At 56.7% G+C, this 25721-nt stretch overlaps 1 protein-coding gene across 1 annotated transcript in view; it reads right to left on the bottom strand.

Annotated features, from left to right (window-relative positions):
* The window catches only part of Cmip (c-Maf inducing protein), a 199655-nt gene that overhangs the window by 15230 nt on the left and 158704 nt on the right, over positions 1 to 25721 (bottom strand). Inside the window, exons 5-10 of the mRNA XM_046434359.2 lie at positions 24561 to 24602; positions 20014 to 20076; positions 17112 to 17192; positions 14007 to 14110; positions 12733 to 12837; positions 6711 to 7064 (exon numbers count right to left, since the gene is read on the bottom strand). Coding sequence (XP_046290315.1) covers positions 6711 to 7064; positions 12733 to 12837; positions 14007 to 14110; positions 17112 to 17192; positions 20014 to 20076; positions 24561 to 24602 — 749 coding nt within the window. The remainder of the gene's footprint in view (positions 1 to 6710; positions 7065 to 12732; positions 12838 to 14006; positions 14111 to 17111; positions 17193 to 20013; positions 20077 to 24560; positions 24603 to 25721) is intronic.

Below are 25721 nucleotides of genomic sequence, written 5' to 3'. Positions count from 1 at the left end.
TGTCCTGGGTTGGCCGTCAAGCACGCTGACACGGCCGTGCTCACCCGACCAGAAATGAAGGGGCAGCTGTAGGTGCCACGCTGTCTGAGGGCAGTCCAGGCACCTCCTGTTTTACTGGATGCTTCGATTCCTGCTTCCAGACAACCGCTTTCTTTCTGCAGCTGAGGCTGGCGGCAGTCGGTGGCGATACTGAGAATGCTGCGATTCCGTCAGCTGCAGCGCTGCACTAGAGCGCGCCGAGGGAGCACTTTGCCCGCACCAGCCCATGGAGTCTGCTAGGCAGCCCCGGCTGAGCCCCAACTGTCCCTGACGAGCTGTCAGGCACCTGGCGAGTGACTGCAGAGCTGTTCCATGTGGGCACAGGAGGGAAGCAATGCCTGGGAGCCCCCGGGTGGGCAGGGCTGCTCCCGCCCCACCAGGTCAGCTGCTAAAAGAAGGAAGTGTACTGCCTCTCTTGTCCCAAGAAGCCAGAACAAGAGGGTCTGGGATGGGGGGGCGAGCCAGCATCTCAGTCTGGGAAGAAACGGCCTGCACGCTGCGGCAGAGCTTCCTGAGGACCCCCGTTCTACAGATGAGGGAAACCAAGGTTCAGAGATGCCTTGTACTTGCTACAAGTCGGAGCTGGTAGTTGAGGTGTGGCCTTAGGTGCCTCTAAGGCCACAACCCACCTTGTCCCCCTCCCCAAGCCTACACTGACTATTTGTAACACTGACTATAATTTGGTTACAAACTGAGTTCCCGATTTCTCTGGCTTTGGGGACTTAACTGAAAATAAACCCAGAGGTAGATGGCTCTTGCTGAATGTCCTAAGCCAAGCCTGGCACTCCAAGGTCCAGGGCCGAGGCCCTCACGCAGGGAGGGAGGGCACTGTCAGGACAGTCCCCCAGGCAGAAGGGTCCCTGCCTACTCCCCAGGATCTCAGACCTCCCTCCAGCCCAGGCAGGGGTTGGGGCTCACCTATGTAGCCCCTGTGGTGGGTGCTGGCCTGGGACTCGGCTGGTGCTTGGGAGAGGTGACACAGCCTGGGTACTGTGGTTTACTTAGAGCAGAAGGGGACATTGATCAGTCTCCATTCTGTGGAGCTATGTGGATGGCCGAGAGCCTGTCTCGGCCAGGGGCAAAGGGCTGGCACATGGGGGCAGAGGGATGACCAGGGCCCCCAAGCCTGACTCTTGTTCTTGGGACCCTGTGACTCCTTTACACTGGGAACACACTGTTTCTCAGCCTCCCTATCCTGACCTCCACCAGGAGCGGTTTTCCTAATCGCCTCCTCCCCACATACATTTTAACACACTCTGTCTGCTGTCTGTGTGCTGTACACCTACAGGGCCTTAGAACAGCAAACCTGTTTCCACCACCAAGGACAAACACTAGCTTCTGTGGATAATGCCTGGTTTAGAGACCCCCCTGGATGAGGGATCTTCCTAACCCGCCTTCCTCCAAACAAACCCACGATATAGTGGCAGTCTTTGGAACCTGGACCGTTCCCTTGAAGGTCCTGAGGAAAGGCCCAGATGTCGGACGCCTGGGAAAGAACTGCCAGGAGCCTGGTGGCCCAAGGTCAGTTGTAGCGGCGGTACTGGCTGACTTGTGCCAGGCGCACATTAGGCCCTGTGACCCGAACACCAGGGGAGCTGGAGAGAGCAGGGGGAGGGAGCCTCAGCCATCTGAGAGGCGCAGAGCTGGCCTGCCGCAGGGAATGCCTATGTGCTCTGCTGCCGTGGAACTTGGAGCCCAGAGGCCCCAGGGTGCAGGCGGGCATGTGCCTGTGCCCTCAGCTCTTTCTGGAGGAGGCATACACTTTTGCAGCTCGTTCGTCTTCCCTTCAAGATGCCCCTCTGGTCATTTCCTCTACCATCACTGCCTCGTACTGTTTCCGGCAATCTACATGCGACCTCAGGCACAGCAATTCTAAGTGCCCCGCTCTCTTCCAGAGTCTTCCTGAGCGTCAGGCCATGCGGTCCTCCTGCAACCCAGTCACACGGGCATTCATTCCCGCCACCTACTGTACAGACAGGCGCACTGTGATTAGAGAGGGTCAGCCCTGGCCGCGGTCCCAGCCGGGAAGAGCTGGGGTTTGCACCCAGGAGCCCAGCTCTGGCCTGGAGGAAGGCGACTCCCCGGGTCACAGAGGGCACTGACAAGCTTTCCTTTTACATTTTTTTTTTAAACTTTAAAAAGTAAAGGAGCCAGGCCTTTCCCGGCTGAGGAAGAGAGAGGGTGGAAGGGAGGCAGCCCCCTGAAGGCTCCCGCAAGTGTCGGGTACCAGGGTGTCACCAGGGCCAGGGCTGGCTTTAGAATTCAGTCTCACAGATGAGCACTGGAGGCCCAGAGAGGTGGAGATAGCTGACGAAAATCCCAGAGCTAATGGGGGCCTGAATGAGCCTTAGTGGGTGCCACACCTGGGTCTCCCCCTTTGGGATGCTCAGCTGGGTGTTCAGCCACCTGTCAATGACCAGCAACCTGGAGCTCTGAGCTGTTCCGTGACAAGACGCTCCCTGCCAGGCGGGCCTTCTTCTCATTCAGTGGGAGAACATTGCAGCCCCAGAGCAGCCTCGCTGCCCAGAGAGGCCCAGAGTGAGGCACAGCAGAGGGCTGAATGGGGTACCATTGGTCCTCCTCCTGCTCCTCACTGGACACTCAGGCAATGTTCATGGGCTTTGTCCTGGGCCCGCTGTCCTGTCCAAACCCCACTGCACCTCAGTTTGCTAGGCCTCATATGACCCGGTTCCTCTCTTTCCTGCAGGGACTCCTCATGAGGTTGAGGAACATGGTGGTGGGGTCTCCAAAGAGCAGAGCTTCCCTGAGCAATACCTGATGGTCCCCTGTGATCCTGCCCAGTAAGGCCTCCCAGCCACCATAATACCCCAAGGTGTCTGCATTTCCCCTGAAGACCCTGAGGATGGCGTTCTCTCCAGAGTAGCTATGGCCTGTCAAACCTCTTTAAAACCAGCCTTTGCAAGGAGTGGCAGACAGCAGAAGCAGGAGGGTCAGGAAGCCTACCGCAGGCTGTCTTCTCTCCCTGGACAGAAGTGCATCCCGCTGCCACGGCCTGCCGAGGACCCACAGCTCCCCGCACTGCACCCCACCCTAGAGGGCACTCAATGTTGCTGCTTTGGGCACTTGACAATCCTCAGGTTCTGAGGGACTGAGGCAAGGACCAGGCAGAATCCCTAACATTTGGCACAGAACCTGGCCCACTGGAGGTGTGCCACCAACCTTTGATAAACAGGCAAGCCAGGTGTGGTGGCACACGCCTGTAAGCCCAGCAGCTCAGGAGGCTGAGACAGGAGGATGGGAGTTCAGAGCCAGACTCAGCAATGTCAAGGTGCTCAGCAACTCAGTGAGACCCTGTCTCCAAATAAAATACAAAATAGGGCAGGGGAGGTGACAAACCCAGTTACTGACCCCCACCCCAATAAAAAAGAATAAGCAAGCAGGTAAGTGTGAAAGGCCCTTGAGACTACACCTTCCAGAGGCCGCGGGCCTGCTCTCCTGCCAGCTCCTTCCCTCACAGAAGCCAGCCGGCCTCCCAGCTGGCCTTTGGCATCAATCCTGACTGCACTCCCAAGGGTCTCCAGGGATGGTTTACGGCTTTGGTTACTTTGCAAAGTGTCCATTCTAATGACGCGGGGGCCTTCCTGTGGGAGCACACACAGCCACGACTCAGGTACTGTGCCTTTCTGACACTGTCCCCGCTCCTCTCTAGCTGCAGTGTGGGCTGTGCTGACCCACACTCCCAGGAACCAGCAGTGTCCTCTCCAGTGGACAGAGGGGGCCATGCTGGCCAAGGCTGAGTGTGCACAGCCTCCTTCACCCCACAAAACCTTCAATTCCACACTAAGTCTACTTGACATTGAACTGTCCTTTGGGCAGCAATTCAGTATTTCTGATGGCCATGCCCTTATCAAGATCGGGGGGCCAGCACGGGAACCTCCCACATCCCCAAGTTCTCACGAGAGACCTCCAAGGCAGGCAGCCACCTATTTCACAGCCAAGAAAACGGAGGCCCAGGCAGCCAAGAATGCTGACACGGCCACACAGCAGAGAAGTCCCGTGGCCGTGGCGCCTGACCGCCCATATGGAGGTTCCTGGCAATCCAGGTGTCTGCTGAAGGTCGAACTGGTTCTTCTCCCCCAAAGCACTATATTAAACCAAGGGTGCCTCTTACTGTGGCTGAAACAGACACTATGGCTGTGCTCACAAATTCTAGTGACTCCCATCTGCAGGTGCCACCTTGTGCCAATGGCTACTATGTAGGGCGCGAGCCGTCTCCTCCTTCTCTCACCAATGGCCAAGGTGGCCATGAGCACTGCACCTCTCAGCCCAGGAGCTGAGGCTCGGAGGCCCACCCACTTCATGAGGAGTATGTGACACACAGGAGGGGCACGGAGCCTGGGCTGGATGTACTTTCTCAGAGCGTCACACTTGCAGCCCTCTGAGGTGCGCAGCTGCTTGGCTGGAACAGGTCTGAGGTCCCCAGTGTGCCAGGAGCTGAAGTGGCCCACTGGGTTAAGAAAGAACGCTAGGAAATGAAGCCACCAGGCAAGCAGGGGACACTGTAGCGTGCTCCTAGCTCCCCTTCAGAGACTTCTGAGAGTTTAACCCCACTCTGCAGAGACCTCTGACCCGGCCTGCCCACCAGGAAACCCCAACCCCAGCCTGTGCCCTGGCAGTGGCAATGGGGTAGGCAGGCCAACGCCTAGCAGAACCGAGCCTTCTTCCCACGATGTGGGAAGGGAAAACCCAGCATGTGATGAAACGCAAGCCCTCAACGCCAGGTGAGCTCCGATCAGGACCCAGGAGGTCCAAGCCTGGAGTCCTCGAGGGGGCGGAAGGCAGCTGAGCAAGGCCACCTGGACCTGGGCTGGGAACCCTGTGGGACTCTGCCCTGCCTGGAGGACACTCTGGGCAGAGCGGGCAACTAGTAGCATTGGGAATGCCCATGCTGGGGGTGTCCCTGGGTGTGGTGGTGCCCTCATGGGCTCTGTATATGGCTGGACCCACATGGGAGGCTGGCACTGACCCTGGGGCCCTGCCTCTTCCTGGCCAAGGCCAACACTGGGGCAGAGGAGCTGTTTGGGGATGCTGCCTCCGTGTCCTCCTTTAAACCAAGGAAGCCACTTGTAACCATAAGCCCACGTGTGCGCACACACACGTGTGAGCATGCAGGGCTTCATCTTGTAGGTACCACAGTGCTTGCCTGGAAGCAAGGGGCATCTGAGGCCCCTCCCTGCCACCTCACCAGCCAGCCAGGTGTCTGGAAGCTGGCCTTCCCTTCAAAGCCCTGGGCACACTCTAGGCAGCAACATGACCACGAGTTGGGGACAAGCAAATGCCACACTGTTGCATGGCAAGAGGGTGTCAGGGAACCTTGCCCACACTGACAACAGCCCAGGTGCCTGGATCCTCCCCTGAGAGAGGCCCCTGGTGCCCCTGGTTTAGACAGGCACTGACTGTTGGTTCATAAGTGACGATGCAGCCGTGCCCGATCCCCCTGGGAAGCCCAGCAGCCAACTGCACCTGGACATGCGGGTCTGTGGCTCTGGCTCCACAGAGAGCAGGACGGAGCACTACTCTGAAGCGGGGATTTGTGGGAGCCACCTGCTGGGTGTCTCCAGACATCAGCTGGTCCCTGGGCCATAGGCCTCAGCATAGGCCCAACCAAGGGGCCATCCAGGTGCCCCAAAGATGGCTCCAGGAACCAAGCCCACGTTGCTTGAGAAGGGCTTGAGCTGGCAGAGTGAATGGTGGGACTGGAAAGGCCCTTGGGGGCAAGGAACAAGCCTGCCCATTCCAGACTCACAGCCAAGATGGACAGAGACCAAAGAACACAGCTTGGAAGCAGTGCCACCCAGAGCAGACCGGAACCTCGCTCCTTCTCCAGGGACCACCAGGAGCTCAGCCAGGGCAAGGCCTGGACCTCAGCATGGTCCAGTAGAGCTGATGCCAAAGAGATGCTGCCCTTACAGAAGGCGCCTATGTGCACGGACCACACAAGGCACATGACCACAGCTACGCAGGCACACAGGCACAAACACACAGTCCCAAACAGACTCCATACCCACCATCTACGCAGGCACAATTCACTACACACGCGCACACACACACACACTCTGCCACACACCAACACAAACACGTATGGCTCACACTAAACACAAACACCTGCTCACACACACACAATTGCACACATGCATACTCATGCACAACACCAGGACAAGTGCCTAGACACACCCTTACTTGCGCATTTAACACTGAGACACTCACAGTAGGTCCCTATGGAGAAATCCATGTGAAGTCTACTCCCATACACACCATAGTCATGCAGACACACTCACAAGCTCAGAACAAACCCAAACCCAAACCAGAACGTGCAGAAATGTCCATGTAATCTCTCTCTCTCTCTCTCACTCACACATACACACACACACACACACAGCTATGCATGCACGCCACATGTGTACATTCCCGGGCACACTCCTGTGTGTGCTCACAGACTCTGCTGTGTGAACTCACTCTGGTGTCTGTATACCCATGCCCAGCCACACTGGTTGTGCACACTTCTCCAGACCCCAAGCAAGTGCGTGCACTCACACACACACACCCACCCTGCCCCACCTCACAGGTGGCACGTCAACAACTGTGGCTGAGCCCAGGGGCAGAGGGGGCATCCCTTAGTCCCCCCTGGCAATGGCTCACAGGACACTCACAGCAGCTTGAGGATCTCCACGTAGCAGCCAAGCGTGCGGTCAGCCTGGGGGCCCAGCTCGATGCTCATGGTGCTGCAGGCGGGGCTGACCATGAGGCAGTCGATGAGGTTGGGCTCGCTGTCGTTGCCCGCGCTGGCCGTCAGGGCTGGCTTGGCAGTGCTGGTGCGTTCCACCTCCACGTGGATCTCACTGGAGGCCACGACCACCGACTTGAGCCGCGCCTCGGACAGCGTGGCTTCCTGAGACACCAGGTCCGGGCTGGGGTGCAGAAGGCGCAGAGGTAAGGTGGGCTTCCGGTCGCAGGGCTGCTGACAGCCGTTCCGGATCTCCTTCAGGCTGGGGGAGTTGTCGCGGCTGGTGGAAGAAGAGGAGCAGGCAGGTGAGAACGGCCTGGCATGCTCGGAGGCAGGGGTGGCGGCAATTGGAGACGTCATTACGAGTGCTCATGATGCAGAAGGCACCGGGCTGCTAAGTGCCTCCCCAGTCCCCACGGCAAGGCCTGGAGGGAACACCGCCCTCATCCCTGCTCCAGGAACTCACGGACAGCCCTGCAGACAGGAAGCAGTGAATCTGGCTCCACACCTGGCACAGAGTGGCCTCAAAACACCTGCCGACCCCAGAGATCCAGCGTCTCTGAGACAGCCACAGGCTCTGGGGCTCACCTCCACTGAATGCCTTCCCTGGTCCTCTCCTGCTAACGATTCTATGCCCACCCCCATCTTGAAGCCAGTGTCCTCCTAGGTCCCACTCCAGCGCCCACCCCAGCCAGGTGAGAGAGGCCAGCATCTGCCGTCCACTTTTCAGGAGCCCACTTCAATGGCTCCCAAACCCCAGACTGCCCATCACACGTCCATCACAGCTGCCTGCCCAGGGTGTTACTAGAAGTAACATGGCATCATTAATGTCACATTTGTTTGGAAAATGTGGGGCCAAGTGGTAAAATTAGGCCTCTTCAACAGGACTCGTCAGCACCTTGACCTGGTTAAAACCCCTCCTCTGAGTGTTTCCTAATGCACTTGGTTCCCACCGGGGCGGTACACCAGCAATGGGTATCCTGGGCTGGTGCCCACAGGCTGTCACTGTGCTGAGTGCTGCTACACAGATGCTCCAAACACTGGTGCTGAAAGTATTCCCGAGGTCAAATGACCTCCCTGAGTCAAGGAAGCTGGGATTTGAAACTGGATCTCTCTGATACAAAGCCAGGCTCCGCCCACCACCAGGTTCTTCCAAGACCTCCTCAGACCCTGTGCAGGTGCCCTCCTGCAGGAAGTCTCCCTTGATTTCTTCCTCCCACTGAACTCTAAGCCACAGCTTTCACCCTGGTTGGACACCAGGATCACCTGGGGCACTTCACACACCCCAAAGTCCAATTAGATCAGAACCTCCGGGTGAGTTCTGGACATGAGTCATGTTCCAGGCTCCGGTGTGTGTGGTCAAGGTTGAGATCCTCGCTCCACCTGACTGAGTAGTTGTCCAGGCCTCCCCAGGAGACCCTCCCGTGCATGTCCTGCGCCTCCCACGCATGTCCTCTGTGCCTCCCGCACTCTTGCACCTGTGCTCTGAGTAGCAGCAAGAGGGGCCCTGTGCAAGTCTCAGACTCCACGCACAGGGAAGGTCTGAATTCACCCAGCACCTGCCACAAGCCAGGGCTGAGCTGAGCCCACCAAGGGTGTTTAATAAACATGCTTTAAACTTTGCTGGGGGAAAAAACAATCCCTTGGCTACCGTCCAAGAACTCTGCGGTGGATGGAAAATTGTGTGTGGCCTGTGGGGGGTGGGGCAGCCCGAATGTCTCCTTTGGTTCAGACCTAATTTGCTCCCCGATGCTCAGCGCTCCATGTCCTTTGCGTTGCTAGGCCTGGGAGTGGATTTTCAAGGCTGTTTGGCTCTGATGGGTGATTTTCCCGAGAGCCACGCTAACCTGGGTCGAGCTGTCTGTTCTTGTGCCTGTGAGTACATCATGTGCCACCGGAGCTCTGCGGAAGGCCTAGAGAACGCTGCAGCTTTATCTTGGAGGGACTGACCAATGGGGTGTGAGGGACGTGAGCCCAGGAACATCTCCCTGGAGATGAGTGTCTTGGGGTATCTGGAGGAACTGGCAACACTGGCGGGGACCCCGACTCCTCTGGGCTCTGAGGGGGTTCAGCTGTGCTGAGCAGGGAGTTGAGGCCAGCCTGGGGGGAGGTGGCAGAACCCGTCTCGCCCCCTCCCTGTTTCAGGAGCCGCCTGAGGCCCCCCTCGTCTCCTCCAGCCCATCCTGCAGCCAGCAGCAGCGTGACCTGAACCTCTGGCACTGAAATCACACGAGGGCCTCCTTCACTTCCAACCCACACTGACTCTCCAGCCTTCTCACAATAAATCCTGCCAGTGAGACAGTGCTAAAGAGTGGTCCCCACCATGGCACGACTATCAGAGCAGGGAGCCCCTCAGATCGGCACCCGAATCTGCTTTTAAAGACCATCCCCAGGAAAGTGTCAGTCGCAAAGGTCAAGAAGCTGAGCTCCGCAGGTCTGGCCACGCCTGGGCCTGCCTCCCTCTCCTGCGCCACTTTGTGCTGCTCGCTCTCTGCCCCACTCACACCAACTTCCTTGGGCTCCTGCCCTGCAGAGCGCCTCTACCCTCCCTGTGAAGCAGCATCACCTGAGGAGTGGGGGATGCAGATTCCTGGGCACCCCGCCACAAGAGCCGCCTCCAGGAATCTGCATCTGAAAGTGGCCGTCCAGCCGGTTCTGAGGCAGGGGCTCAAGGCCCACCCACAGAAAATACTGTGACCTCGGCAACTTCATCCACCCCTGCTGGGCCCTGTGTGCGCTTCTCCCTCTGCCTGGATCACCTGCTTCCTGCCTCTTGCCCTGCTGACGGCCGGGAGGTCTCGGCTTACACAGCACCTTCCTGAGGGGGTCCTTCCTGGTCTCCCTGGAGCAGGGGCTCTCAGCTCTGGTGTGCAAGTCAAAGGACAAGCAAACAGCGCCAGACCACCCCGATTCTATCAGAACCGCAGGCAGCCCATGGGGCCTAGGGACCCTGTTCTTACTGCAGGATGCCGGTGACGTCTAATAACCACTTCTGCAGGAAAAGGCACCCTGGCTTGCAGCATTTGCCAATTTCCATGGCCTCAGTATCCCTGCTGCAACTGCCCTCAAGTGACGTGGCATCGCTGGCCACAGGGCTGGGGAGCGTGTCCTCTGAGGGCCTAAGTCAGCTGGGCCTAACTTGCCAGGGTCGGCAGAGAGACTGACTCCTGGGCACAGAGGTAATTTCCACACATCTCCCCGTGCAAAAGCACCCCGGCTGGGGCTCTGCAATGGGACTCACCTGGCATCTAGGGATAGAGAGCTGTCAGCTGTGTCCAGACATTGCCAAATCCCCCCTGGGAGGAAAACTGAGGACACAAAGCAGCGTGCAGGGTGCAGACTGTTTCCAGGAGCCTGGCAGCTACCTGCCACCATTCTGCAGCCTGCCGCCATAGTTAGTTTTGCCCAGCCTTGAGGGTATCCTTTGGGTCTGACTTTTTGTGCTCGGTATGATGCGCTCAGCGAGGTTCACTAGTTCATTCATTCCTGCTACTATATATGGATCCTTGTGCAGTGCTTGCAGCATCTGCCAATTTGCTTAGGACACAGTTTATTTATCTGTTCTACTGTTGTGGTACATTCGAGTTGGGGAAGATTTCAGTCTGGGGCTGTTGGAAGCCATGCCGCCATCAACATTCTCACACATGTCTTTGGTGAATATACAGCACAGACAGGAGGGGAACCGCCAGCTCACAGGTCTGGCTCTGCTTTCCAGTTGTCTGAAACCTTCCCAGGAGGCTGAGACCCCAGCCAGACTGCAATGGTGCCCCTCCCGCCCCATCTCTCACTGCCTTGATCAAACCATGCTGGACCGTGCTCACCTGCCACTGCTGCTTCACCTGGGCAACGTCAGTACCTGGCACGTGGTGGCCCCTGAACAAGTGCTGGGGAAGGGAGCAGGTGGGGCACTGGCGGGGCTGCTCCCCGAGAGGCAGCGAGCGCAGTGTCCAACTCTGTTCCTTTCCCCTCTGACCTTCCCCTAGGTGTGAACTGGGAGAGATTTCCAGTCTCCTTGTCCTCTGCCTCCTGTTCCAGGCGCCTTAGGAAGCCCTGCGTTCACCATTTTCTGCTCCTGACCCACTGCCACCTTAGCGCAGGTGTGCAAAGCACCCTGCAGGTCAGGTGAGTCAGGTGCCAGGACAGGAGCCTGGGGTGTCCTGTGCGCATCTGTGCCTCAGAGCTGGAGTCCGAGGCCAGGCAAGCGAACACCAGTGTGTACAGGGGAGCCTTGGGTGGCCGGGGGACTGTCTGACTTCCTCTTCTGTATTTTTTCTTTCTCTTCTTATCCATGCTGCAGGCCTTAGGACAGGCACTTGGGAACAACCAGCTTGTCCTCCACGCCCTAACCCCAGGGTCTGGTCACATTTGAACACCAGGACCTGGGGCTGAAGGCATTAAGGACAGCAGCCCTGCCTTTTAACGCTCTGCCTCAGGGACACCCCGATTCACCAAGGCCCCTGTCCCACTCCTTCCTCTATCCCTCAAAGCATGGCGCTTGTTCTAGAAGTCCTGTCTGCCCAGGGTTTCTATTATAGTGTAGATGTGAGGTGTCCCCTAAAAACTCACAGGTGACACAAGGCAAGAAGGTTCGGAGGAGAAATGATTGGGTTGTGAGAATCTTAGTCCAATCAGTGACTTAGTCCTGACAGGGATTAACTGAGTGGTAGCTGGAGTGGTGGGTGTGGCCGCAGGAGCTGGGAACTGGGGTGTGCTTTGGGTACATATTTGTACCTGGTGAGTGGAGTCTCTCTGCTTCCTGATGATGTGAGCGCTTCCCTCTCCACACTCTCTCCATGACATTCAGCCTCACCTCAAGCCCCAACGAGTGGAGTCAGCCTTCTATGGACTAAGACCTCTGAAACAGTGAGCCCTCAAATAAACCTTTCCTCCTCTGCAGCTGTTCTGGTCAGGTCCTTTAGTCACAGCAACGGAAAAGCTGACTAAAGCAGTCTCTGTGACTCCGAGTGCTCGACTGCTTTTTCTTTGAGAAAAACCAAAGTCCACTCTGCTGCATCCCCAGCTACAGTGGGGCCGGGACACTGGTTCCTTGGAGTTGTGCAGTGAACTGTCTGGACAACTGGGTGGCTGAAGCAGACACCATCATACACACATGCCACATCTCCTCCAATGACCAGAGATCACTACAGAAACTTCCTCGTGCACTCATGGTACCCGAGTGGGCCTACCCCAGGACTAGACCTCCACCAGCAAGGAAAGGGGCTTGAGAACGCCAGTGTCGGCCCTCAGGGGATGACTAACCTCGTGCTGCAGTGGTCACCTGCTTGTTAACTCAGCTGGACCAGCTGTCCCCTCTTCCCTGTCTCCTTCTACCTGCACTTGCATCTGCTTCCACCTGCATCCGGATCCAGGGTTAGCCCCTGGGGGATCTGATTCCAGGAAGAGGCCCTGCAGGACCTCCTCCGGTCCCCTGCTGCCCACCTGCTCTGCCTCACCTCGCGCACAGCCCTCCTTCCCAACTGACACGATCCTGCTGCTGACCGGTCTGCAGGATAGAACCCAGGCCTCAAAGGGCCAGGGGAGTGGTGACCACACTTAATCTCCAGCACCGAGAACCATGCCTGGCCTGAGACAGGTATCCAAAAAAAGCCAGAAGAGCCCTGTGCTCTCAAGGACAAGGCCGGGAACAGACCTCACTGTGAGCCCGTGCCACGTGCACAAACCCACACACGTGCACTCACACATGTGCACCCCCCAACGCTGCACACCAGCTGGTCAGAATCCTCAGCACACAACCTGGTTCCCAGAGCCGGTCACCTGGCAGCCCGCAGGTGCTGGCACAGACGCAGCGCTCGCCTTCTCAGCACCCTCCCAGGGCCATGCCCCCGCTGACACGCCCAGGGGACTTGGCAAACTTGAGTCCAGCCCAGCAGAAGCTCTTCCACCTCCCTGGTGACCTCTCCCCCATGCCCCCCCGGGGTGGCACTGACCTGTTGATGAATTCTTCGTAGCAGGAGTAGATGGCAGCCAGGCACACGGCCACCAGGTTGGGCAGGACCCGGGGGTGGGGACAGTGCCCTGTGGGGCCATGCATGCTGGAAAAGAGTGGAGGGCAGGGTGAGCCAGCTGTGGGGGGCCAGGCTCAGGGCTGCTCTAGTTGACCTGGTGGTGACACAGGTGGGCAGCAGAGGGCCAAGCTCTGGCTGCAACCAACAGACACAGGGTGCCTAGCAGAATCCAGCTGAGTGGCCTGGCACGCTCCCCCGTGTCAGTGGCTGTCACATGAGAGAAACAGGCCCCTTCTCCAGAGTGACAATGAGCATCAACTTCCTGGTTCACAGAAAGACAGCACTGGTGCCTGCGTGTCCTGGGGCAGCCACACCTGCACCTGCTGGTTCTGGAGTAGTCACGCCTAACATTCCACTGTACTCTCAAAAGTGTACTTTTTTGGAAGAAAAAAATTTATGGTCATCTGGGCTTGGCATGGATCTAGGACAGTCACTAAGCCTTCCCAAGACAGGCCTCACTTGGTGAAACTCCACTAACCATGAAGGGGGCTGTAGGGGAACCTGAGGTCCCCAGGGTTCTGGAAGAAGGACACAGCAGCACTTGGGTTTGGAAATGCGCTGGAGGGTCAGGTGGGATACTTCAGAACCGTTTTAACCACAATGAATTCCCACACTCACAGGGTGAAGTGGGTACCTGGGGTTTCATTTTAGAGATAAGGAAGCTAAAGTATGAAGAGAAAAGTGAAGAACAATACAAGAAAAGCAAGCGGGCAAAGCCTGAACCTCAGAAATGGGCAAGAGCAAGAGTAGCCGGCTGCCTCATGGTCACGAGTGGGAGGTGGCCATAAGTCCTGCTGATTCTCTAAGACCACCAGGGTAAGATCCTCTCTTAACCACCCGGTGGCACAAGGGTTGAGGGACCTGGGGAGAAGGCAGCACTGCTCAGGACTTCCACCACTTCCCAAGTGCCTACTGAGCAACACGTACTATGCTAGGGGCTGCCTCATGCAGATCTCATGGCCCCTGCCCATACAGGAGGACATAGGATTAGAGAGGTTGGCATAGTGCTACCCCACAAGCAAGCAGCTCAGCCCACACAGGGCTGGGAGGATCTAGTGGAGTTCCTTGTAAAGATAAGACAACAGGGCTGCGGAACACCACCCGACTCCCCTGGGCGTCGTGGAATGGAGTGCTGGGGCCAAGAGGGAGGGAAGCGGGCTCTCAGGCCAGGGGAAGAAGCCAGACGGGAGACCTACCTCTGAATAAACTTCTTCACCACTTCCATCCCCGCGTTGAGTTCGTTCAAGGCGAGGATGTACTCCTGAGTAAAGAGCCTCAGTCGCGGGCACTTCCCAAAGTCCTGCACACAGAGCAGAGGGCGGGAGTTGGGGAGGCACCTTGGAGCGGGTGGGGTCCGGCTCTGCTGGAGTGCACAGAGAACGGGAAGCCCCGCTTCTAGAAAGCTCGTGCACGGTTCAGCACAGTCACCTGGAGAACCAGCACTGCCCTGGCTCTCGCCTTTGATGACCCATGGCACAGGAGCTGTCCGGGCTCAGCCCCTCCTCTCTCTGCAGGACCATGTGGGACCTGCAAAGCCCAGCCAGCCTCCCACAGCCCCAGAAAGCTAGGTACACTTCTGTGGCCACCCGGGAGTCTTGGCCCCTGCTTTCTCTGAGCTGTGATCTGAGGCCCTCAGTCCAGCCAAGCCAAGGTGCCTGGTGCAGGCATCGACTTGGGGAGGACTCTGGACTTGCTGGGGGTGTGGAAGAGATAAGTAGCACAGGACAAAGTAGCTCCCTGAGTCCCCAAACCACCACACTTAGTAAGGAGACACCTGCTCCTTCCCCAGAGTGAGGGAGTGACAGGTGGGAAGGTGGCCCACAGTGCCCAGGTGCAGCCAACTAAGGAATGTTTGATGACACTTCCCTGGACAGAGAGCCACCACCAAAGGCGCATGGGGACAAAAGGCAGATGGGAGAGACAGGGGGTGCTGTTGCTCAAAGAAGGGTGTGGGAGGAGCAGTGTGGTGGTGTGTGTATGGGGGTGTTGGGGGGTCCTGGGGCTGCCAGGCACCTGGATGACCCCGGTCTTCCCAGTACATGCCTGGTGTCCTGGGCCGCCAGCCGGGAGAGCCCAGAGCCATTCTGCCCAAGCTCTCTGGACAAGTGGCTGGCAGCAGGACACTGGGGGACACCTGGTACCCCCCAGCTCATCCTATGCCTTCCACCAGGGGACCCAATAAGAAAGCCACCTGATGGCAGGGGCACTAGTAGTGAGCGCTTGCCCGGCCTGCACAGGCCCTAGGTTCCATCCCAACACTGCAAGCGCTCCATCCATCAGAGAAAAAAACAAATCAGGGTTCTCACCTGCAGAACAGGAAGGCAGAAGGAGACCTTCCTTCTGGGCCCCCCAACGGCAGGGCTCCAAGCTGTGGCTGCTGCTGCCCCTTCTGGGGTGAGAGGGGCTGCACAAGCCCCCAAGACTACTGGGGCAGTGCCTGCTCACACTGGCGCAGCCTTGGCCACTCACTGAGCATGAAGAAGCGACCTTGAACGAAGGTCAAGGCTCTGCATGCCCCCACTGTGCTGCCACGACCCCAGGTCTGGCCCCACCAGCCCCCACTGCCCACAGCTGGTCCTTCCCAAGAGCAGTGCATGCTCCTTGGTCCTGTCTGCAGTTCTCTCCTGACCCCACTGTGGCATTTAGCCAGTAGACACCTGTGGGATGTGGGATGTGGACGCTCCACAGTGCCTGACGCTGAGGCCTGACGCTGAGGAGTGCTGGGGTCCTCGTGCCTGAGGCCAGGCCACCATGGCCTCTGCTGACTTCGGGCGTGCCCTGCAGCAGTTGTGATTCTATGCAGGAAACTTAGGTGGGCAACACTCGGGCTGTGAGACTGAGAAAATGCAAGGACAACAGGCAGAGTTTTGACTCTTTCCCTGATGTCCCTGTGAATAATGACTACCATGGAGTATGCAAAACAGCAGGGTCTGTGTGTCCCAGACATCGCCTGGCACATGTGCCTTGGGCACGTGGCTCTGCTTTGACAAGTTAGACCCCTTGCAAACAAAACCAAACCAAACTCAGGCCTCTGTTCTGGACCCTCACCACCCCACACGCCAGCAGGAAGAGGCCCTGTCCTCCCAGCTGGCCAGAGCAGACAGTGCTCCTCCTTAAAGCTGGAAGAGCCCACGTCAAGGCAGAAATCCCCTCCCCACCCTGTTGTCCTGGAGAGAAGTGCATGCGGTGTCCCCTCCCACGTTTGGAAAACAAAAGATGAATTTGCCCCAAATCTAGAGGATTTCAGAAAAAAGCAACACTCCATCAAGGTGTGCGATGGCTGAGAGCAGAGAATAGGTGCTCCCCTGTGCAGGGACCTCAGCGTCCAGGCTGCAGACCGGCACAGTACCTCGTGGGTGGGAATGGGCCCCCACCCATAGACCTGGGTGGGGCACCGCCTGGCCTTTCTGGGTCCCAGGCTCCTGGGCATTCGCTGTGAGGTTGGTGACCCCGCAGGCATTCTCCCTGGCTCTAAGAAGGTGTGCGAGAAATCTGTGAATATCTTACTTCTAGCTAGGCCTCAGTGGCCGGTCAGTGGACCCTGCCGACGAAGCCTGTTTCCCTGTGCTCCTCGGCAACGAGAACACGAGGAGCCACAGATCACAAATGCCGGATCCTGTAACTGGGCAGTTCGATTCTGTAAAGTCTATCCTTCATCCAGATTTCCATCACTTCCCCTAATGTCCCTTTTCTGCTCTGGGGTCCCCTCCTGGATCCCACATGATGTCTGGCTGCCAGTCTCCTTAGGCTCCTCTCCTGTGTCAGCTTCTCATCTCCCGGGTTTGGATGGCTAGATGGTTTGGGCCCTCAGTTGGGATGTGTGTGAGGTTTTTCTGGAGGTGAGACTGGGGTGATGGGCTGCGGGGAGGGGTAGAGTGCACGGTTTCCATCACTTCATCTCCAGGTCCACGCTGTCAACAAGAGTCACTGCTGCTGACCTTGGTCACCAGGCTCTCCACCGTGGATCTGCTCTTTCCCCCACCACACTGCTCTTTGGGAGAAAGCTGCTCAACAGAGCCCAGAGTACAGGGTCACCCTCAGGTCCTGGAGACGCGTGCGTCCCCCCACCCCTGGGTCTGCTTTGCACAGAACGTGCCTCCTAAGCCAGTGCTGCTGCTGTTCTAACCAACTGTGAAAAGACTCTTCCTGTGGCCTTAATGGAAGAAAATTGAGTCAAGGAAAGTGGGCGCATGAAACTTCCAGCTCCTTGAACAGACTGCTGGACCACCCCATCCCCTAAATCTGTGGGAAGGCAGGAGGTTGGGAGGCTGGGGCACGGCGGTCGGGGGTCAGGAACTCACCATGTTATGCTTGAGGATTCTCTGGACCACGGGGGTGAACACCTCGATGACCACCATGGACCGGGGCCGCTCTCTGCAGTGCTGGGGAGAGAAGGTGGGTCAACTCAGCTGGAGCGTCCATACAGCCTGCAGCTTCCAGCGGGCCAGGGCCAGGAAGCCCAGCTTATTTTTAAAAAGCCTTCAATTTTTACAGCAGTTTTAGGCTCATAGCAAAACCACAAGGAAGATGGCGAGATGTTCCATATGCACCCGCCCACTCAACCGCACAGTTCCCATCGACATCCCAAGGGCACGGCGATGCAACTTGTCCCTTGTCCCGGGCCTCGAAGCCACACTGCCTTGTCATTAGCACCCATAGTCCACCGTTGACACTAGGGTGCACCCTTGGCGTCCTACACTTTCTGGGATTGGATCAACGTGTAAGGACACGTATCCAGCACAGCAGCAGCAGTCAGAGCAGGCTCACTGCCCTCAAAGTCCTCTGCGTCCTGCCTCCTCACCCTTCCCTCGCCCCAAGCCTGACAACGTCTCATCTCCCTTCTGTCTCAACAGCCTTGCTTTTCCCAGCACATCAATGTAGGTTGACACCCCATCTTTGAAATGTAAGAGACCAGAAGTGTTTCCATTCTTTTTTTGGATTTTGGAATATTCGTATGTACATAATGAGACATCTTGTGGATGAGACCCAAGTCTAAATAGTCATCTGTGCTTCCTACCCGGTTACACACAGCCTGGAGGCCGTTCTGTAAGTTCTACAACGTCGTTAGTGTGCCTGTGTTTTGACTGTGACCTGCCAGGTGAGGAGTTTTCCACTTGTAGTGTCACATCAGTGCTGGAGAAGCTTTGGATTCTGCAGCATTTTCAGATTTCAAATTGGGGATCAGGGTTGCTATGCCTGCAGCTGGAATCACACAGCGGGCAGCTTCTCCAGTTGATTTCGTTTATTTCTAATGTGCTTTTGTGGCTCGACAGCGCCTCTTTTTTTTTTTTAATATTTATTTTTTAGTTGTAGTTGGACACACACCTTTATTTCACTTATTTATTTTTATGTGGTGCCAAGGATCAAACCCAGGGCCTCGCACGTGTGAGGTGAGCGCTCTACCACTGAGCCCCAGCCCCAGCCCAACAGCTCCACTCTCTTTAACGCTGGGTATGATCCCACTGCAGGGAGGCACCACTGATTTTTATTCATTTGTCCACTGAGGGTTCTCGGTTGCTTCTGAGTTTGGGCAGTTATGAATGAAGCTGCTATGAACAAATGTGTGTAGATTTTTGTGCGGATACAGAGTCGTTAGCTCATTTGGGTAAAAATCAAGGGGTGCCATAGCTTTTTTTGGGGGGTGGGATTAAAAAAGTGTCACGGAATAGGGTCTCTGGTTAGCTTTTTGTTTCTATATGAAAGTGTGAGACTGCTTCAGATGGTGCAGTCAAGGTCAAGGAATACGCTCCAACAGGATTCTTATTTATCATATGACAAGACTCTTGCAGAACCAAGAGCCAGCACCTCTGGTCTGATGGACCTTGACGATCAGGTTCGACAACACCCAGGGAGCTGAAAATGCTCTGGCTTTAGCAATCCCAGCCGCTCTCCTTCAGCAGCATGGTGCTGTTTTCTGAACTGAAATGTAAGGCCTTCATGCTGAGCAGACCCCCACCCCACCGTCCTGCACACATTCATAACCCAGCTGGCCATGGAGGTGCTGAGCTGCTCACCCCTGGGTGAGGACAATGGACCTGGGATATGAGAAACCAGGGCTTCCCTGGGAAACGAACACAGATGGACTTGGAAACCCAGAAGGGAGGCTGCCTGGGAGTCCAGACAGCTGCTTAGGCCAGGCTGCATCCCCGTAGCTTCCTGCTGGGCTCCCACCCCAAGGCAAAGTGGCTCAACGGCTCACTGGGCCATGGCATCCTGAAAGGTGGCACCCTCCATTTTAGCACCTGTGGACTCCTGTCGGGTTCTGGGCCCTCAGACACACCGCAGCACTTCAGGCCTGCAGAGGTGTGCGTGTCTGGAAAGGATCTCTTGCTGCAGAGGCAGGCTGAAGACAAAGGCCCGGTCACATCTCCCTTTCCAACCCTACCCTTGACACACAGAGCACTCCCTGGCTGGGGCTGGGAGCCCAGTGTACCCTTCCTCCCCTGGTGCCTGTTCTGTGGCCTCTCCAGCTTGTCTCATGAGTGGACATAGCGACTGCACCTCCCCTAAGGGCAGCACATGACCATGGTAGGGGCAGAGGCTACCCTCATGTGCCCAGGGAGATAGGGCAGGAAGGAGGATGGGAAGCGAGGGAGTGGGAGTGGGGGAGCTCTGGGGAGGGGACAGAGCCAGGCCAAGCACACAGTAAAGAGCAGACAGGCGTGTGGGCTAGTGCCACCTCCAGCATGTGCCCAACCCCTGGGAATGCAGGAGGCCTGGCCCTGGTGCTGCTGGGCATTGCTGCTGGAGTCCTGCTGCGAGGCTGGCTCTGTGTCCCTGGGAATGGACGCCTGGCTCCAAGGCTCCCCTGGGCTAACCTGGAACACTCCGCCAGCTTCCCCTGCCGAGGGAAAGCCCCGCGGCTGGCCCCTACTGTGGGCCAGCTGGTGCCTGGAGGAGCCTCGGCTAAGAATAACCCAGCTCTGACGTCAGGAGCCCAGAAAATCTCTGCAAACTGCTTCCCAAGACAGCCAGGGAGTTATTCCAAAGAAAACCCAGATGCTCGTCCCTGACCCCTGCCCTGGGACCCTGTTCTAACTTGTCACCTGTGTGGCAGAGGGGCTGTAGTCCTAAGGACAGGTGCCCTTTATGTCCTCTGCCTGCATCTGGGACCCTGGCCCCAGGCTGGAGGGCCTGGGTTTTCAGCTTTTTTGTGTAAACCACCCCTACCGTGTGGACAGCCCCACCTCAGCAACACCATACCTTGCAAAAGAATTCACAGAGGTCTGGAGGGGGATGGTTGTTTTCCAGCAGAGGAGCGATGGCCTGAAAGACAAGGAGCAAGTGTCAGCTGGACGGACTGGGCGGCAGCCCGGGTGGGGCAGGGCCAGACTCCTACAGGAGAGGTGGCCTGACAGGAGAGCAGCCTTCTGCCGTCCTCGGGCAGAAGAAGCCCATTTTCTGATCTGCGGACCACAGCTCCCTCCAGAGGCTCAGAAAGCCCTGATCTGTTCCCCTGGGAAAAACACACATAATACACAGGATGGTGTGTATAAATTTAGGGGCTGCATGGCCTGCTGCCACCCACCGTGTCCCCTTCAGACCCATACCCTGGAATTGCACACAGGACATCAGAGTGGGCAGGTACCTCGCCACTTTAGGCAAGGGCCTGAGCACCCTCAGGTTCTAGTTTCTGTGGTGGGTGCTGGAATGAACCCCCACAAGTGCCAAGGGACAAGCACACAGGCTGGGGGCACAGTTCCAAGTACAGACCCTGACTCTGACGCTTGCTGGGTTTGTGACCATAGAACAAGTTGCCTCGCCTCTTATGACCCTCAGTTTCCCACTTAGAAAGGGGCCTAGAGTCACCTCAAGGGTCACCTGCAGGTCAGGGCGAGTGGGGCTCCAGTCTTCACTGGTGGGCCCCCCTTGTGCACCATGGAGGCTCGACTCACCAGCGGCTAGGAGCGCCCTTCCGAGTGGTGACCATCTAGTGTTCCAGGGCACACCTCTTAGCAAGCCTTCTGTGGCCAGCTGTGTGACAGTACTACCGGGTCAGCTTGCTCCAGGGATCATTAGGAAAGGGGAGTAGACTGGCACTGACTATTCAGGCAGGCTACCTGGGACAATGAAGCCACTGCAGGGGAGGGCCCTGCTTCCTAGCACCAGCCACAGGCTCACAGAGCCGGGCCCAGGCACGGGTCTTCTTGGCTAGGGTGGCTCAGGTATGGAGAGATCTGCTGGAGGCAGTGGGCTCCTAGCCTTCTGCAAGGGGTGAGCCCCGCCTGTCACGATCCCCACCACCATGCAAACCAACCGCTTCCCAGTACTGAAGTACTGACCGTGACAACATCAACATTCATGACACTGAACCTGGCTGGGGCCACTGCACAGTGTGGCTCGAGCATCAGTGTGCACTGGGAGGTGGGTGTTGGCAGGCCCTCCTTTCTCAGGTGGGGAAGCAGGTCAGAGATAAAGTCAGGGGGCCAAGGTGCACAGTGAGAAAGAGGCAGAGCCAGGAGGAAATGACATCTGTGACCCCAGAGCCTGCTGTGCCCCAGGTGGGGGAAGGCTCCACTGTTCAGACTGAGCTCTGGGACCAGTTGGGGAGAAGGGACCTTGGGCAGGGAAGTCCCCTCTTTTGGATAACAATAAGCCAGGCTGCCAGGGGTGAGAGTGACTAGCTGTACACTTCCACTGTCTGCCGGGGTGGTTTGGTGCTTCCACCGCCGTTATTCTGCTTCATCCTCATGACAAACTCATGAGGTCCAGTGGTAGTTTCATTTGTACAGATGAACAGAGGACCAGGGAGGTTATCAGGCTTCATCTGGTCACCGAATGATAACTTTTACACGTATCACTAATACAAAGGGTTCTGTTCTTAGCAGAACTTTTCCACAAGCCTGTGTCCCTGTTCGGCCTGGTACGGCATTAGCTCACAGGATCCCCAGGGGCCCAGTAGAAGGGCACCAATATGTCCTTTCCACAGACGAGGAGACTGAGGCTTGGAGCATGAAGTTGGCTGGAAATGACTGAGGCATTTAGAAAGAATGGAGCAGACCCGGGGTGAGTTAGCCCTCCAGGGGATCCCTAGCACACCTGGAGGCCTCTCTGTCCAGAAAGGGTGCTACTGGCCTCCAGAGGGTTAAGGCTGGATATACTGCTGACCACTCAGCAATGCACATAAGAGCCCTCAAAGAATGATCCTTCCTCAGATGTCACCCGAGCTTTGGTAAGAAACTCCGGGGCAGGTCCTATAAAACCAGGAAGAAACTGGAAGACATTTCAGGTGAAAAACCAAATGCACAACACCCTGTAGCATCATGGATGCTAAAAATAAGAAGCCACGTGGACTCTGGCTGCTGGGGTATCCACCTGAAAAGAGGATCTCTAAGGAGGGCCCAAGCTGGGCGCCTTCTGTTCTACAGTGAGAACCCACTCGGACGGCACTGCCACATTCAAGACTTAGCCACCATTCAGAGTTGTGGCCTCCACGTCTCAGGATTCAACCAACCGTGGACCAAAAGTATTTGGAGTAAAACTGTGCCAGTACTGAGCAGATACAGAATTTTTCTTGCTATTATTCCCAGACAAGAGCACAGCAACTGTGTGCAGAGCATGAATGCGGCGGCATCAGAGGCCCTGGGTTGACCAGAGCCCACTCCAAATGTGTGGGAGGATGCGCCTCGCACTGCTAACGCCACACTATTCCACATGGGGTGTGAGCCGCCACCATCACCCTCAGGGCTCTGGAATCGATACCCCAGATACCAAGAGTTGACTGTATTTTAAATAAAATTAGAAGGTCTTCTGTTGCTCCTCCAAGGCCATAGCCATGTCTGGACCTGGCTGTGAACTTGAGCCGTCTTCATTGACAGGCTGAGTGCCGCACGCTGAGTAGGACTCTGGCTGGGGCCTGGAGGCCAGGCCAAGCTTGCGCGGTGACACCCAGCTGTGACCGCCAATGGCTCCTGTGGCTCAGGCGCCTGGCCGACGGAATGAAGGCAATCAGCTCACGCTATGGGGGACTGGGGTACAGAGAATCACCTCGCACACTGGAGGACAGCTGCCCAAAGGCCAACATGACAAAGTAACTTGGGCTGGACAGAGCTCCGGGAGATTCATGGTCACAGTGACAGCGAAACCCATGGTAACAAGGAATACTGAGAGGGAGGCTGCAGAACACGGGCTAGGCCTGCCACAAAGCTCTTCAATGCTCGGAGGCATCCTGCAGTGGGGAGGATGAATGCAGCCGGGACTCTCACATCCAGACTTCTCTCCCAGGCTCCTCAGGAACACAAAGGCTCCGCCCGCCTCCCAGCTGTGGTGCTCACGGGGAGCACTAGGAGAGGAAGCTGCCACCTCCGTCCCCGGCACTCACTGCCCCTCCAGGTCCTGTGCTGGCCAGTCCCGCCCCCTGCCTCTCCACATGCTGATCCCTGCCTGACTGCCTGTCCCTGTTGCCCTGATGCTCCCAAGTCCATCTTTCAAGACTCAGCCTGCCCCCTCCTGGAAGCCCTCTGTTCTCTTCCCCCCAGCACCCTCCCTGACAGAGGAGGTTCATCGACCCCCTTGGCGCTCCCATAACACCCAGAACAAGCTGCAGCCCTTGACCTGAGAGGCGCCCAACATCACACCCTCACTGGCCAGCCACCTCCCGCAGAGCTCTTGATCTGCACAACAGCGGGTCTGGCACACTCTGTAAAGGCACCGATTAACTGATGCTCCACTAGGAAAAGGTGGAGGATGACTGGGGCTGCCAGGGTCGCTCTTCCCCTATTCTGGAGAGAGAAGGCACAGGGATTCTGGCAAACACCCACCCAGCACCTCCTATGTGCCAGGAGCTCCTAAGACCCTGATTCAGCTCGAGCGGCACAGCGCCCGAGACACTGCTCTCCTGGGACAGGCTACAGCCACAGGACCCCCTGGGCCAGTTAGTTCCAGGTTCTCTCAGGACACACAAAGCTCTGTCTCTTGCTTCTGTTTCAGGTTCTGTCTCCCAGATGCTTTATAGTCGAGCAGTGCCGAGGCTCCCAGAAATCCGCCATGCTACTTTAAACCTGAGCCCTTGCACATTCTGTCTCCTCTTCCAGGTGCCTTTGCTGCCTTCTGCCATCTGTAAAACTCCTACTGATCCTTCAAAACACATCACTGCCTCCAGGAAGCATCCTGGCTCCTCTCCCAGGTGGGGCTGTCACCCCAACCCTCCACACCCCTTGTCTATCTTGTGGTGATCACATCTGTCCTCCTATAACAAACCATGAGCTCTATGGGAGCAGGGCCATCTCAGTCCCTGGGGACTCAAATACAGCACTTTGTGTGCAGTAGGTGCAATTCCATCTCTTCCTTCTCCCTAGTGAGAGCCACATTTCAATAGCTTAAAACCGCCCAGGTAGGTAATTTACTCCCAGTGGTGCATGTATCATTGAGCCCCAGAAAATCCCATCTTACTTTATACATGATAGGGATTACACCCCGGTTCTATCTGAAGACTAACTAGAAGACAGGCTCTGGGGTAAGAAAGGGATCGTTGACCTTTCTGCTCACATGGTGATGGCCGTGCATAAACATGTCTCTGCCACCTCCCATCCTCACCTCCTGCAGCAGACCCGGGCACACACATGAAGTGTGCTGATCACCCAGCCTGCTGCGGTCCAGAGGGGCTCAGAAGTGCACAAGGGCAGGATGGCAGGAGCTTGGCTTGACGGAAAAGACAGACCAAGCAAAGGAGGTCGGAGCTCTCGTGCTTCCCGAAGGATCTCAGACTGGCTCTGGGAGGAGGGCAGAGGGTGATGTCGGGAGGAACTTACCACAATGATGTTCTCATGCTCCTGGGTGGTCAAGTTTGTGTTCTAAAGGAGAGAATGGAGAAAGGAGGAGGAAAACAACATTAAGAAATCAATATACTTGGATTTCAAAGGTCCACAGAGTCTCAGGTCCTTCAAGGGTGGCTGTCACTTTTTCTTTTGTTTTGTGGGGCAGGGACTGGAACCCAGAGTCTCGTGCACACCAGGCAAGCCCTCTGCCGCCTGCTGAGCTACCTCCCCAGCCCAGCTGTCTCTTCCTAATTCCAGAAATCAGAACACCCCCATGGCAGGGCTCAGAGTGGGAAAAGTCCAGGGAGGACCGAGTCCACGTCCATGTTTCACAACCACGTGCCCTGGAGGATGGTTGGCTCTCCGTGAGAGTCAAGTTTCCAGGGGGCGAGTGGGGATCCTGCTAAGCACACCTCCTGAGGCTGCTGTGAGAGGACGTGGCGCTTGCGACAGCGATGCTGCCTAGAGCTGGAAGGCAGGTTGGGACACACAGAGAAGCACCTTCTGTGAGTCTCAACTCAGTGCCGGGCAGTCTTTCAGAGCAACATATACTTTGTTTGTTTGTTTGTTTGCCAAGTATTGAACCCAGTGCTTAACCTATGAACTACATCCCCATCCCTTTTTTATTCAGACAGAGGGTCTCTCTAAGTTGCTTAGAGCCTTGCTAATTTGCTGAGGCTGACTTTAAATTTTCAATCTTCCTGCCTCAGCCTCCCGAGCTGCTGGGATTACAGGTGTGCACGTGTCCAGCAACACACATTATTTCAGTAGTTCTCAAACTAGGTTCCCAAGAAACACTAGTGTGCCATGAGTGTGCTCAAGAGGTTTTAGCTAAGTTAATTCTAGCAGTTGAATTAGAAAAGCAAAATTAAGTTGAAAGTTTTAAACTTGCTGAAATTTTAGTTTCATCCTCTCTGATCTGCATCTGTGAAACAATCATGTACCTGCCATCCTGAGTGTGAACCAGGAAAGGGTAAAACTCAAGGCAGCCACTATTTTCTTTTTGGCAAAACTGTGGTGTGTCCTGTATTGTGAGTCTGTTCTGGTGTCCAGCGGCTTCCCTGGTGTCCACTCAGATTTCCCAACAGGTCCCCGTCCGCTGCTCATAAACCAACTATCCATCTGAGCAGTGCGGCAAGATGGACGGCCCTGGCA

The sequence above is a fragment of the Marmota monax genome, unplaced genomic scaffold, assembly GCF_021218885.2.
Source record: "Marmota monax isolate L192 unplaced genomic scaffold, Marmota_monax_Labrador192_F-V1.1 WCK01_AAM20220418_F8-fsc00024, whole genome shotgun sequence".
Taxonomy (NCBI): Eukaryota; Metazoa; Chordata; class Mammalia; order Rodentia; family Sciuridae; genus Marmota; species Marmota monax.
This window is presented reverse-complemented; position numbering and strand designations above follow the sequence as displayed.